This window comes from Drosophila grimshawi, unplaced genomic scaffold (genome assembly GCF_018153295.1).
Source record: "Drosophila grimshawi isolate 15287-2541.00 unplaced genomic scaffold, ASM1815329v1 contig_1367, whole genome shotgun sequence".
Lineage (NCBI taxonomy): Eukaryota > Metazoa > Arthropoda > Insecta > Diptera > Drosophilidae > Drosophila > Drosophila grimshawi.
In genome coordinates, this window is record NW_025062889.1 from 447,239 (window position 1) to 463,188 (window position 15,950).

At 40.9% G+C, this 15,950-nt stretch overlaps 1 protein-coding gene across 3 annotated transcripts in view; it reads right to left on the minus strand.

The window, feature by feature from the left end:
* Positions 1 to 15,950, minus strand: part of LOC6568662 (mitogen-activated protein kinase kinase kinase kinase 5) — a 48,348-nt gene that overhangs the window by 2,583 nt on the left and 29,815 nt on the right. Inside the window, exons 3-9 of one of the 3 annotated variants that reach the window (XM_043214849.1) lie at positions 12,636 to 13,056; positions 7,833 to 7,931; positions 7,473 to 7,768; positions 6,193 to 6,280; positions 6,034 to 6,097; positions 3,710 to 3,748; positions 28 to 845 (exon numbers count right to left, since the gene is read on the minus strand). In XM_043214849.1, coding sequence (XP_043070784.1) covers positions 28 to 845; positions 3,710 to 3,748; positions 6,034 to 6,097; positions 6,193 to 6,280; positions 7,473 to 7,768; positions 7,833 to 7,931; positions 12,636 to 13,056 — 1,825 coding nt within the window. The remainder of the gene's footprint in view (positions 1 to 27; positions 846 to 3,709; positions 3,749 to 6,033; positions 6,098 to 6,192; positions 6,281 to 7,472; positions 7,769 to 7,832; positions 7,932 to 12,635; positions 13,057 to 15,950) is intronic. The other 2 variants (XM_043214848.1, XM_032740879.1) reach the window with 2 other exon arrangements.

Sequence of the window (15,950 nt, forward strand, 5' to 3'; positions counted from 1 at the left end):
CTGCCGCTGTTGAAGTGGAGCTGTTGCTGTTGTGGATGAGCGAGGAGGAGGAGGTGGAGGAGAGCCCATGAGCATGGTCAGCAGCAGCAGGTGCGTGCGTTGAGGAGACCGCAGCTGCCGCCGAGCGATAATTGCTGCTGTGGCGCAAATAATGCGCAGCGGAGGCGGAACAAGAAGATGAGCCGGCAGCAGCAGCAGTGGCAGCAGCAGCAGCAGCAACAGTTGGTGCTGCATTATTCATGGCAATGTCAACGTCCAGTAATGTCGAAAGATCGTCATCATCGCCGATGCTGGTGGTGCGCAAATTGGATAGCCCCAAATAGGCGCTCAGACCCGGCATTGAGGCGAGCGAGAGCGATGCAGACATGCTCATCGAATTGAAATTTGAATTGGAGTTGGTATTGGAATTGGAGTTGGTTGCTGCCGTGGCTAAGGCGCTGCTGGTGCTGGACGTTGTCAGTGGTTGCTGGTGGTGGTTAAGGTGCTGCTGCTGCTGCTGCTGCAGTTGCTGGTGGTGCTGATGGTGCTGATTGTGATTGTGCTGGTTGGCTGTGCCAGACGACTGATGCTGATGTTGATGCTGTTGTTGTTGTTGTTGATGTTGATGTTGTTGCTGATGATGCGTTTGCTGATAATTATGATAATGATGTTGTTGCTGTTGGTAGTGATGATGGCCTCCACCGTTGCCGCTGCTGCTGCCACCGCCCCCGCCGCCGTAGCCCCCATTTGTTGCTGCACCGCCCCCGTCGCCGCCAGCGCTGCTGCTGCCGCCGCCGCCTCCACCGACGCAGCTGCATTCGGCACTGAGTGCCGTTTCTTTGGTGTCATTCAATGGCAAGGTTGCTCTAAGAGCGAACACACAGCGATAGACCAGTAGAAAGAGTGACAGAGAGCGAGAGAGAGAGCGGGAGAGAGAGAGAGCGAGAGAGAGAGAGAAAAAGAAAGCCAAAGTTTTTGAGCTTCTTTGTTTGATAAAAAAACGCACAACATTCAATTGTTGTTGGTGTTTTGGGATCTGTTGTTGTTGTTGTTGTTGGTGCAGCTTGTAACTGGACAAGTGGTGTCAAGGGGTAGTGGGTGGTTGGGTGTGGGGTGGCTGATTAGTTACATTAACCCAGCTATTAGGAGTGTGGTTAGTGTGTGTGTTTGCGCAGTCTGCACTCATTAAAGAAATCGCAATAAATTTTAGTAAATCGGCATCCTTTTGGCGCCAATGATAAAATGGCCAAATTATTCAGATGGTTAATTTCTAATAGTTATGATTGTGGCTTCTCTAAAAACCACACAAAAAACAGGCAGTAAATTTCTTTACTTGTTACTGAATTTTAGAAAGTATTTGTCTTAGAAATATGAATTTGATTTTCTCGTCTTTAAGAATGCGTTTGCTTATTGATTATAGAATGTATTTCGAAAATATACAAAAAGTCGTCATATTTTTTGATTTGTTGATTTACGGGCAGCCTTTCTAAATTATAAATTTTGTTCTTCTAATATTTAGAAATGATTTCTAAAACCAGAAACACTCTCTCTTTATTATGCCGATTTATTAAAATTTAGAGCGATTTCATCGAGTGTGTGTGATACTCTGGGTGAATAACCAATCTCTAAGACTACTCGGCTGCTGTTGTTGTTATTGTTGTTAGTGTGTGCAAAACATGCATTCAAATTTGGCTGGGACTAAGGGCGGCAGAGCACGCCCCACAGCTCAGCCTAAAGGGGGAGGGGCAACCACTTGTGCCTTATGTTGTTGCACATTTTGATGGGTAAACGCAATATATATTTAAATAAATAAGTTAATGCAAAGGGAATAAATTATGCATGAGATGCAAAAACTGTTTACACAACCAAAAACACAAGTACCAATCAAACACACACACACACACATATATACGCATGCAAATATACACACACACACAATAGAATATTGCCAGGAACAACCGAAAAACAAATAGCAAAACGGAAAACGGAAAATAGAAAACAGAGAACAGGAAACAGAGCACCAAACATGAAGAAAATGCTGTAAAATTAGTTCTTACAAAATAAACACCAGCAATTTGCACAAACAATATGAAAATTGAGACAAACGCACAGAAAATGTAGCAGCAAACAAACAAAACTACAAAGTTGAGTGCAGAAAACTCGCAACAGCGCTGCTGGCATGGGAAAACTCCATTTTCATTTGCAAATTAGTTTTTCAAACTGTCTGTCTGCCTGCTGGCATAATTGCACTTTGCTCCGCCCTTGGCATATACGCAAAATGCCACAGATCAATTCTTCAATTAACTGCCAAGTTGAGATTATTGTATCGAGAGCTGCGAACTGTTTATGTTTTTATTTGTTTTCCGGAATTTTGGCAAATAGCAAAGTTATGCTTGTGCGCATATTTTAAGAAGCTTTCAGCTCGATTCAATAAAATGCCGCTCCAGGCAAATGGAAGCGGCTAACAGCTTAGAGCACAGCTCAATATGGTTTGTATTGCCGCAGAATAATCTCACAAAAAATTGCTCATTATTTGGTTTGTTTACGACAGATACACACATATATATAGATATATATGTATATATATAGCAAATAGGAACCAATCAAATAAATAAACTAAGCAAACAACGGCATTATTGGCGCTAGTTAGCAGCAGCAGTGCCAATAATAATAATAACTATAAAAACAATGTGCCGACTCTGCCATTTGCACATACATCAAATTGAAAAAGGGTCCGAACGAACGGACTCCAGACTGTCTGTCTGTCTGTCGGACGGATGGACGGACGGACGGAGGACTGGCAAAGGAATGACCTGCCCAATTTCATTTTGTATAAATTAGTAAAGATTTGCTGGGGGCTCTCAAGGTGCTCTCATAATTTCATTGTGCCTGCATAATTTAGATATGCTTTCGCACAAGGTGCGTATACGTATTGTGTGCATGATACAAAGGAGCGTATACGCATACTAAAATGCTAAAAATTTTCGAGTCAGGTACATACTGCAAAAGACAAAGAACGCAAAAGACAAAAGAGTGCACAATATGAAAGAACTAACAAAGAAGAAACAGAAACAGTCAAAGACAGAAACAGTTGTGGAGAAGGCAGTGACTGCATAGAACTTTAAAGAATACAAAGTAAAAGTTAAATAATGGGAAAGGTGCGCTCATTGGATAATAAACTGAGCAAGCCAGCCGACAACAGCTGGCGATATTACACATTCAGAAAAACAAATCACACTGAATTTTAGAAATTGGCCAAGAAATTTAAGATGTGTCTTTCTTGTATTTCTAAATTTCAGAGAGGATTTTTCTAAAATTTACAAAGAATATGTCTAATAGAAGAATTCTTATATCTTATAAAACTAGAAAATCTTTCCAGTTTTCAGGACGATTGTTTTTTCCGAGTGTATAATGGAAGTATAAAGAATAATAGTGTATGCTTGGCCATGGCTAATGAGTATAATATATGGCACAATATTGTGTGAGCCGGTAAACGTGAAGCAGCTGCTGACTGCCAGTTTGCAGTAGTTGTGTCTACGAAACTGCACCCATTAGTTCAACATTTATATTTTAAGTATATGTATATATATATATGTGTTTATAGTGAGGTGGTTTGGAGGTAGGCTGTGTTAGATGTTGTTATTGAGGGTTGTGTTTCAGGTGTTTGCCCAGCTACGTCTAAGTTTTATTGAAATCGTTTCGCAAAAGAAATTATTGTTGGTGTAATTACCTTAACTTTAGCTCCTCATCAATATACTGTAAGAGGCTCCTACAAAAATCAAACACAAAAAATATACGAAAAGAAAACGAAAATAAAAAATTGTTGTTAAGATTTCAGTAGAAATTAAAAATAAAAAAAATTGTAATACATTAAAACAGTTTGTAAATTAATTCAAATCCAAATACAAATCATTTGAAAATCAAACAAACAACAAAGAAACAACTAAAACTACTGCCAAACAACTGGTTTCAAAATCTGTAACAAAATGCGAGCAATTTTCTTGCCAAACATGCATAATTTAAATGAAAAATTAACGTAAAAATCAGTTAGCTGTAAGCAAAGATGCTGTTACGTCCAATTAAACACATAAGCCAATTTTCAAAGGCCATAATTTGTTTAATATCATTTTTTCCAGCACAACCCAAAAAAGGAGAAAAAACAACGCTCTATTAAAAAGTAGCAGTAAAAAAATAATGCGAAAAGAATTGGCCATGTTCGGTGTGCTTTTGGCATTAATGATGTTTATTGTTTTTTGTTTTTTGCTGCCTTTCTGCTTTTTGCTGCTGTTGTTGTTGTTCTTGTTTTCGGATTGCTTTCAGCGTCTGCCAAAAAGTCCCAAGGAAAAACATTAGGAAATATGTCGCAAGAGCCTCGAAAAAGGATAAAAAAAGCTGCCGTCAAAAACTTTTTGGGCGCCAGCCGCGTGGGCGTGGCACTTGGCCAATATACTTGCCACTTTCGCTCTTTAATGGGGAAGGGGGGGGGGGGGGTGGGGAAAGGGGTTGGTGGGGTGGTGGTGTAAGCGCTTGGTACAAGTACATAAAAGTAGACGCTGTCGATTTTTATGGCATCAATAAAAGCAAGCAAACACAGCGAAGCAAATATGTGGGGCAGGCACGAAGAAGGGGTTGTTGGTGCTGCATGTGGCAAGGCGGCAAGAGACAACATATATTTGCCTACACCCTGCCCCAATGCGTCTGTGTGTGTGTGTGTGTAGCGAAACAATGTAATCATTTTAAATGACAAATAGCTCGCATTATGGCAGCTGTGCTACCAACATCGAGTTACGGGGCGTATGTGTGATGCGTATTAATTTCTTATTGATTTTCTTCTCTTTTTTTTGGTGGAGCGTGCTATACGTGTCTCTGGTGTATTTGTGTATAGATGAGAGTGTGTGTGTGTGTGTGTGTTTTTTTTATTTCAATTTGGTTGCGCTCTACTGCTGCTCATTATTTTATAGCATACTTTTGTGCGGCAGCCTTGTGAAATTCAGGTAGTAATTACTTTTCGCGAAGTTGCAAGCTGTAAGTTTCATGCTGCCAGCACGTAGCGCTAACTAAACACAACTTCAACGGTAAATGCGTGCAACAATAATGTAGCAAGAGCGAACACAAGTCTGCGAAACGTGCAGCTGCTTTGGCAATTTCGCCAGCACGATCTGTGCGAGACTAAGCAAATTACATGATGCGCGTGCTTGCCACAACATCGTGCCACATATGCCGCCCCAGAAAAATGTAGCTGCAGTTTCAAGCAAGCGCAGTCCAAGGCACTTGCAGCCACTTAGAAGCAATGGGCGCATCAACAAACCAAATTCGCAAGCGGCAAACACAAAAATTCGATTACATTGCGAAATGCAGCCAAAAAAAAAGAGCAGCAGCTAAATAGGTAAAAACAGATAAATTTGGAGGCGCCTCTAACCGTAAGGACATGTTCATAATGAAAGTGCTGCTGTGCCTTGGTCGGCCCACGCTCGGACTAGAAGTAAAAACAGATATAGAGAGCGTTACGCAATATACACTGTAAGAAAATGTGGCAGACACATAATGAGTGCAACACATACAGTCAGCTAAAAAATTGAACTCAATTGACGAGGGTTTATCTTTTCTTAATCTCAGATTATATATATGTCTTAAAGTTAGAGCAATTTCTCATGATACTTTCAGCCAGTATTTAGAAAGAAAGAAACTTTCTAGTTTTTAGAACGATTTTCTGAAATTGAAGTCGATTTTTCTATTCTGACTGTTGGCAAGTTGGCTTAATTGATGAGCAGCACGTGTATCTCTGAGTGTGTGTGTGTTTGAGTGTGTGTGTGTGTGTATGAGGGTGTGTACCAATGATTGAATTGAACTGAATTGAAAACAAAACAAAAGCAGAAGCATTTATCAAATATGTAGAAAATACTGTAAGAAAAAAAACTGTAGCAAAGTTTCAGGCAACGCGGCTAAAGCGACTTCTTCAATCTTATTTATGTATAGGGTATATATATATATATATATATATATATGTCTATATATATAGATTTGTATGTGTATGTATGTGTTGGGCCAACTTACATGTCGCTGGGCAACGTCTCGGGACTAGAAGAACGCTCGTACCACGTTGAATTCGTCGTCATGCCTGTGTCAAAGAAAAGCCAAGCCAAAGGAAAATGTAATTAGCAGTGAATCCTTGTTTTGGCCACGTTGCCAGTTTTTGCCAACTGCGAAACTTGCCTGTTTTGAGCGTATGATTCTGGGCCGGAATGCCATTGGCACGCGACGTCATCTTGCTGGCAATTCGCTGCGGTACCCCGGCCACCGTCTGTGGCGTGACAGGAGGAGGATGAAAAAGAGTTTAGAAGATTAAGTTAGAGAGGGAGCTGAGCTGTGCTGAGCCATGGCCAGTGACAAAGTTTTCAGTTTGCGATAAAATCTCATAAATCAAAATCATATTCGAGCCATGCGTTACACTCAAAGCACGCGCTACGTTAAATTTGAATATATATATATATATATATTTGAATATATATATACTACTTATAATGCAACTTGATGGCAAACAGCAAAATAAGTAGCAGTCACCCAGGCCAGGCCAGGGAAAACTTTTGCACAAAAACATCCAAACAAATTGAGGATTTATGAGTTGCACGAATATTCTTGGGAAATGGCTTTTTAAATTTATCTTTTATTAAATTTGCATTTGTTAGACGACGATACGACGACACGACGACTTTGACGTCTAGACATCGCCATTAATGGATCACTCCCCTTCCCTTCCCTCCCCTTCTCACCCATCCACTATCCTTCGCCGTTTGTCTAAATTACGAGTAGTCTCCTTAAGTGATTCAATTGTCATCTTAGCAAATATCTTGCTTTTTACCTAGCCAGCAGTAGCTGAATTAAATACCATATTTGGCTAGATTTAAAAACTACGCCAACTATATGTATATATGGGCTGTACTTTGTGCCACAACAATGCTGGTTGTGGCCACCTTTAGGCAGCAGACACTCGGAGAAAAAGTCGCTCTAATTTTTAGTAAATCGCCAAAAAGTAAATTTTATTTTTCGACTACTCGATTAAAAGTCGTATTTTGGAAAGGTTTCTTGCTTTTCTACTTGACTATACTTACGCGATTGTTGATTTAGAACAAGCCTTTCAAATTTTACGAATTGTGTTTTCTAATATTTATAAATTATTCTAATTTTTAGGGCGCTTTATTACAATGGGGGTCGATATGTTTTTTGCGAGTGCACATTAAATGTGGCTCCAAGGTACCTAATGGCGTACTAAATCTTGAATTCTTGGGCAAAAATGGCAGCCAACTAAGTAAATAGAAGGAGGACCAGTCGCAGGACCAGTCACGGGCACAGGGAAAGTGGAGCAGCAACAGCCAAGCCAGCGAAGCAGCGCTAAGAGCGCAAATAAATTACAGCCAAGGTGGCAAGTGGCACACAAAGTGTGTCTAAGACGGGGTCCCAGGTGAGGGGGGGTTGCAAGTAGAAGTTGCGCTTACCTCCTCGTCGCCATCGAGATAGTAGTACTGCTGATTGGGACTCTGGTATTTCTGGAGCAGCTCCTTGGCCACACGCAACGGCATCTCGCTCTGGACAAAGGGATGCTGGAGCAGCCGCTCGGCGGTTGGTCGCTTCTTTGGGTTCTTTGTCAGGGCGGTCTTGATAAAATTGTGAAACGTCGGACTCCATTTGTCTTTGTTGCTCAGTGTCGGCGGCTTGAAGCCGCTCTTCGACATCAGGAACAGGGCGCGCATTGGATGCAAATCGAACATCGGCGGCTGCAGTTCAGCCAGTTCTGCAATATAATCAATAATTATCATATTAAATCATGTATATCGGTTGCGATAAGTAATACCAACCAATTGCCGTTATGCCGCAGGCCCAAATATCACAGAGTTGATTGTAGCCCCCTTTACGCTCCACGGCGGCCACCTCCGGCGCCATCCAGTACGGAGTGCCTGCGGAAAGCAACACAAATATATATTCATATTATTATTCATTATGCAATTTGTCTACTCTTTGATATACAATTCAAATTTATACAACCTATCGAAGAGAAGAGAGAGAAACTCACAAAATAAAACTCGTTCTGAAAACTCGAAAGGACTCAGGACATTGTAGACTAAGAAATCACCGAACCAAACTAGGTATTTATAGTAGCGAACTATGCAGGTTTTGTGAAAGCGAGAAAGAATCCTCAAGGCACATCCTAGCAGAGTGTGTCGCCCTAACAAGGAAAAGATGCAGATGAAATCGTAGCTTTTAGAAACATACTTCTGAATAATAAAGTGAGCTCAAGGTCAATTTTTCTCGGAGTGCAGTGTGGCAATCTGTGTCGACACAGCACCATAAGTTCCAAATTGGCAAACGTAATTGCATTTTCAATTGGATAAAGCCACAATGAAGGTGGTAAATAATATTTAATGCCTTGCTTTTCACATTGCCTTTGACTAGCAAGCGAAAATCTCGTGTGGCAAGCTGTCAATGGCAGTCGAGCACATTTCACATTCACAATTTAACACTCGCAGTGTGGCCACAGTTGTCACACAATTTAATTAAAAAATAAATCGAGAGATGCGAACACAAAGTGACAGTCATATTGTTAATTGGCGGGGCAGGGGCAGAAGATGGCAGCAAGAGTTGCACGACTAACAGATACCATATATACAATTCCAAATTAATCATATATGATTATGATTCAAGAGTATATATTGCATATTTAAGGTCTGCCAACTGCTGCCACAAATATTTCGCTTTATTGCCAAGTGCTCAAGAACAAAAGCTGTGACAATAAGGTGACAATGGTGATGATGATGACGATTGTGGCGCTAACTGTCATTTGTGGCAGCTGACTTTTAAATGATACTAAACACGAGTGTGCCACACTGAATTCTTATTTTTTATTAAATAATAAACAGCATCTGGCATTTGTTTTGCGCACTGTTTGCTGTTATCCTGTTATTGGCAGGGGTGTGAATCTTGGTGTGTGTCGTCTGTGCTTTATTTGTCTTGTTTGCGGTTTCATATGCAGACACATAGAATGATAGGCAGACAGGCAGACAGACAGACAGACAGACAGACAGACAGACAGACAGACAACGTTTGTGTGCTTATCACCACATTTGTCACAGCAGCAATGTCATATTGAGGAAGCAACGGCAGCACTCGAGATGATAACAGTAGTGTAAGCGATGTCACATTGTTTGCCAACTGCAGACACAAGCACAATTGCCAACCTAGACAATTGTCTGCAGCTTACATTCGTTGCCCCACACACACGCCAAACGACACACGACCCACCCACCCAACGACACCACACTGAACCAGCACACTTAAAAAATTGGAAATACGTCTTACTGTTGTCACTTAGGGGTAACTCAACTTATTATTCCCATAGTATATATGTAGAAACCAGCGTTTTTCTAAATTTTAGAAAAAGTATGTCTTATTTTCAAGCTGATTTTTTATATTATTAATAAACATTAGTATTTCAAGCAAATTTGAGATAGATAAAATATATAAAAGAGCCACTTCATTACTTGTATCTGAACTACAGAATGGATTCTCTCTAAAAAATTATACTTTTTAGAAGTGCATTTCTTAGCCTTTCTAATTTTTAAAAATGGTTTTTCTTATATATCGAAATTATTTCTAAAAACCAGAAAAACTTGCTAGTTTTCAAAAATCAGGACGATTTTTTCTGAGTGTAACCAGCCATCTGCTGACGCGACCGACCCTGCTTGTTGTCTATCATTTGCAGCGTGCACAAGTCCTGTTCCTGGATGCCTTCTGCTTTCTGCACTCGTTGGGGCGTTGTCGCTGCCACCGCAATTGACATGAGTGAGTAAAAATCACTAATTCGCAGCTTGAGAAAGTTGCAACAAAGTGGCAAGCAATCTAAAGTGTAACACGAGCGCAATGAACTCTCTCCTTCAAAAATATTATTGACTAACGTCGCTCATTTTATGGACGGAAGAGGGGGGAGTGGCAAGCATAAATATCAAATTGCGCACACAATTAGCGACAAATTGAATTGTTTTTTTTGGAGGTAACGAGCGAGAGAAGCGCTGTAAAATGACGAAAGTGCTGAGATTTTTACGACAGCCACCAAACGCATTAAAAACTAAACCAATCCTTGCATAAATCCGCCATCTAACCAAGCCGAGCCAAGCCAAGTCAACGGACATAAAAAGCGACTCGTCAGCTTCATCGTTGTCTTTTTATTGCAATCACAACTCAAATGTCGCCCACTTTATTGGCACATCTTGGAGCTGTCCTCATAACAAATGCCACATGGCTGTCAAATAGACGGCGTGGCCCCATCTCAACAACAATAGCAACAACGAGCAGCTGTCATAATTTAATTAACGCCCATCCTTAAAACTCTGATAAAGCAGAGGTTGCAACTTAAAAGTTTGCCTTAAGTGCACTCTAAAAACTAATTAACCGTTTGAGCCACGTATACCAAGCTGATTTACGATCCAGATTTGAAACGTCTATGCAAAGAGGTCACTTTATTAAACCAAGCCAATGTCTGCTCCTTGAAGCAGAGAGAACAGAGAGAAGCAAAGGAAAAGATAAGAGCACAAGTTTGTAGTATCTAGGCGAGAGTGCGTGAGCTTCTCTTGCATTAAGGTATATACTCTGCAAAAGGATATCGTCTGGAAACCAGAACCATTTTCTTGTTTACAGAAATCATTTATAGATATGATGAAATAAAAGTCTCAAATAAAAAGTGGAAGTGAAAGAACTGTAGAAACTTGGAAAATTGAACTCTTTTCGAAATAATAAGCTGAGTTACCTTTGGCGATAAAGGACGATTTTGTTTTCTGAGTGTTAGTTGAGGAAATTCCAGCAAAAGGAAAATGCCCGATTTAAAATCAATAGTGAAACAGTGAAAAAGCGCCACAGCTCGCTTTGACTGGCCATTATAAAAGGGCTGCGTGCCGAGAGATTGCATGTCTTCGTATAAAATGCAAATGACTGACAAGCAATGCCTGTGCCACATATCCAACCACGACTACTCCCTCCCCTGTCCCCCCACCCAATATTCCACAATTCCTGTGCTGCTGTTTGACTGATATGTTCGTATTTACATTTAAATTGCGTATACGACCCGCTGTGTGCCATTGACCCGAACTAAAAGCACTTCTTTGCTAGGACATATTAAAGACAGGTTTGGGTTTAAAGCATCGCAGCGGAAATCTATTAGTGCTGAGAAAAAAGTAGATACGAGTAGCAAAAACATACGTAGTGGCAGGCGCAGTCAGTGTGGCAAGAACACACACAAGAAATTGCACAAACAACGGCCATTTCGAGAACATTATTCTCTTTTGGGCTTAACTTGGCCAAGAACAAAAAAAAATAATAAAACAAAACGACAACTCGCACAGCGGGCGGCTTTCCAAATGCCCGAATCCCAATCCCCAATTCGCAATCCGCAACTGTCCACAACTCCACCTGCCCCAAAGCATCCGCTTTTCTCATGTCTGCATTTGATATTCTCTTGTAAATTGAATTGTTCGCATTCCTTTAAGTTCCCGCCTTCTCCCCCCATTTTCCATCGCTCCCTTTAACTCTTTCTCTACTTTTTTCTATAAGCCGTGGAAGCCTTATTATTATTCTTATTATTACTATTTGTATTTTGCTTTGCTGTTATTTAATTTTCGTTTTCCTGTTTCGCACCATTGCCAGCTTTTCATTCTGTTTTTCTTTTTTCGTTTTTCTTATTTCTGACAGCTGTTGTGCAAGTGTTTAAGAGCCTGAAAAGCAATTGCGGTAACTGTCAGAATCCGCTCAAAACAGAAAGACCTTTTCTTTTCTGTTCGTTCCTCCTGCTGACAGCTACACGCAATGATAAACACTTATGCCCAAAATCGATGGAGATGCTCTGACTGTCAGGGTGTCTGCGACTCGCACGAAACCGTTCTATCAATTTCATCTTTCGACCTAAACTCTTTGCTACAAAATACTTGTATTGTTTACTAAATGATCCCGCAATCGTTGGGTGCAGCTCAACACGGTCGATTAGTTTCTTTGCGAAACAATTGCAATTCCTTTCACAGCTTAAACTCTCTCTCCTTTGTCTAGTGACAAAATTTGCATAAATCCGGTGACAAGTACAGACAAGAGCGAGAGAATCTGTTGCAACAGTGTGGGGCGCATTGGTCTCAAGCCAATATTTAACAATTGCCAAGATACAACAGCAACAGAGAAGCGCGACACCATTGCAAACAACATTTCCATTTAAATATATAAATAAATACAAGTCTCGACTGTACTCAGCTGCTAAATATATTCAACTTTTAGTTGTCTAATTTCCCTTTAAAAAGTTCTGCACACCCAAATGTAAGCATGTTTGATAGTACGCTTTTTTCGGGTACATGTTTTTCTTATGAAATTTGTCGAATCGATCAATAATACGTCAATGTATATTATATATAGACAGACATGGATATATAGACTCGTCTATTGATTCTGATCAGGAATATATAAGCCGTTTGGTGTCGGAGTTGCTTTATTCTGCCTGCAGAAGAGCATTATAATCTTTTTAGCCATTTTCAATGTGTATAGGGTATAAAAACCAATGGGAAGCATATGTTTCAATGCATGTATTTTAATGTATTCATTCATTGTATTCATACAGATTGCTCCGCACTCACCTATGAAACTCTTGCGCTTGTTGATCGTGGCCGTTATTTGCGCTGAGACCCCAAAGTCGGCCAGCTTCACATCGCCATATTCGGTGAGCAGAATGTTGGCACCTTTGATGTCCCGATGCATCTTGCCCATGGAGTGCAGATACTCGAGTCCCTTCAGAGTCTCCCGACACATGTAGGCGATCTGGACCTCGGTGAGGGGACCGGTCACCTGATAGATATCCTGTAAGCTGCCACCGCCACAGAACTCCATGCATATCCACAATTTGTCGCGTCGCAGATAGGAGCCATAGTAGGCGATTATGTTGAGGTGCCGGCAGTCGCGCATCATAAAGATCTCCTGCTGGATGATCTGTATGTCGTCAGAGGGCTCAAGTTTGATCACTTTAATTGCGGCCAGCTCGTTGCTCTGTATGCGTTTCGCCTGTAAAAGGAAAAATAAATCATGCAAAAAAAAGGGTATTAATTAAAATGTTCTTCGTTCATCTATCAAGAAATATGCATCGACACAGAAAATAACTCGCTTCCCAATTCCGCACGTTTCCCACTTTCCCATTTTCCGGTTCGCAATTTTCCGATACCCGTTAACTGCTCATCTGCTGAATATTTTTGTTGTTGAATATTTGCACACCTGCCTGGGGGCTTTAACGCCATTGTTTGCCGTACAACTTCATTCATGCAAATATTTTTTTGTATTCTTACTCTAGCAACCACAAAGCCCCCTTATTTCCATAAAACAATGCATATTCTATAAAAGGCAGTGGCTGACTGAATGTATGAATGGATGGATCGTCTAGTAAGCTGCCAACGCGTAGCAAGAATATTAATATTCACTACTCGATGGCAGCAGTCTTCAATGCAATTAAATTGCTTCTTGACCTACTTAATGCACTGAAAAAATTGTTATCCATCACTCAGAAAAAGGAAAGGAATTGGCCTTTATTGTTTTTAAGAAATAATATCTACACATAAGAACATTTCTAAAATATAGAAATATACTTTCTGACTAATAAGGGGTGGTACCCTTTTTAGAATACAGTGCGATATTTTTCTGACTGCATACATTTTGTTTGCAGCATGCAAAGTGAATCTGTAGCTGATCCTGAATAGGATTGATGGCCTTATTTGTTCAGTTGCTTGAGTAGTCTTAGCTATACATAGAAAGGTGTATATATTTGTTAGAGTATGCCACATTCAGTTGGGGTTCTTTGTTGAGTGTTCTTTCTGTCGCCTTAATTGCGCTCAATTGTCGCTTAAATAGGTTTAACCTTTGCACTTCGTCAATGATTTGCAACTGAGAATGAGGGCTAGGCTAGGTTAGGCTAGCTAGAAATGTGTTTACACAGATGTATTTTCTTTTCACCTCCATTTGGGATTATTGCGTACTATGACAGCTGACCTGTCTGTCCGACTGTCTGTCTGTCTATCTATCTGTCCGTCTGCCTGTTTGTCTCTCTGCAATTCACTTAAAAGCCGCGTCTGCCTTCCAGTTCGTCAGTTTTATTTAGTTTATGGCTTTCTACCTGCAGCAGTCGCTGAACGCTTTCGACCACATTTTCGTTAGCCAAACAAATGGCTGCCTGGCCAGGCATGGGCATGCTCTGTAGCCAGACGCCATGGAAGGCACACAAGTTGCTTTTGCTCGCCTTCACCCCCACAATGCATGTATCCACCTGGTGGCTCAACTGTTTGTCCTTAAGGCTGAGTTGGTGGCTGCACGTGTACATGAATCCACCATTTATCCCAGCATCATGTGCTTTATTTGTATACCCTGAATCCATTGAAAAAGGCTACAAAGGGTATACTGGTTTTGTGCTCAATAATGTAGCAGGTAGAAAGAAGTAACTCCAATTCCATAAGGCATATATATTCTTGATCTACATCAACAGACAAGTCGATATAGCCATGGCCGTCTGTTCATCTCAGAGACTATAAGAGCTATAGACTTAAAATTCGGAATATAACTTCTCGTATACCCCGCGCAGATCAATTTTATTGATAACTGCACCATCTTCGCGAATATCGATACATTTCGATTTCCGATAGCAATAACTGTCACAATTTTAAAGGCAGAGTTTTCTGATTGATTTATAAAATACATTGACATATTATTGATAAACTGAACAAGTTTCAAAAAGATTGAAAAATAAACACCCAAGTTATAGTCGGAAACGTATTCACGGCTGCTTACTGAGGCAATTGGGCAATAAAACTAGAATATATTTAAAAACTGGATGTAGGGTATGTCCCAGTCGAGCTCACTCGACTACACCACCATTCTGACGTGCTCTCTCTGAGCAGTTGCGCAGCTTCAATATTTTTTCTGCGCCGAGTTTTTATTTTATTTTCGTTGCATTTATTATTCAATGCGGCAGAGGGGGCTGTGGGAGGCATGCTTCTGCTGTGTGTAGCTGTATGTATGTGTGTCTGCGTGCGTGTGTGTGTCTATGTTTTAGAAATGATATCTTGCTAGCTTTAATGAAGATAAAGCGACTTTTATTGCTGTGCTCGCTGTTTGCTGTTGTTGCAGGCTCGTTTGGGTTTACTTCTTGTTTTCATTTTTCCCCCTCCAATTTTGGACGACGCCTGCATTTTACATGTCTTATTACAGTTGATGTTGCAGCAGGAGCAGCAGTAGCAGCTGCAAACGGCTGGAGGCAGTAGCATCATCATAAATTGAACAGCAATCCCAAAAGCAATGCAAGCAATCTCTGCGTATACGTAATATTTTGCAGCACATGAGCAGAGCTGTGGCGATGACAGCCAGCAACTTTTCGCAACATCAACGAGCTCATCTGTCCGTCCACCCGTCCATCCGACTGTCTATCTGTCCGTCAGGGTGGGGGAGAGTCCAAGGACATCCAAGCGTCGACTCGGCTTTAACGTCTCTTTCTCATCTTGTTTATGGTAAATAAATTATGCGTGATTTTTAGCCAACTTCTGCAACGCTGAACAGACGAGAATGAAATGCCAAAGAAGACGTTGCTGCTGCCGTAAGCATAAAAAGCAACTGATATGGCGAAGACACTATAGTAGCAAGGATAACAGCACGTCCCGGTGTGGAGAGCTGCACAAGTAGCGAGCAGGAAACGAGCGCACCACATCCTTCCAACCAGGCTAAAGCCGGAGCAAAATGCAGCATCAACAAATTTATAATGAGCTGTGCCAGTGGAAGGGATGCAAATAATCGCAACGATACTTTGCCTCTCTCTCACTCATTCTTTCTCTCGGTATCTGTCTCTATCTCAGTTTGACTAGAGAAGTTTTCGATGCGCAACTGCCAAAGTCAGTGGAAAAGTTTTAATGACTTATTTGGAG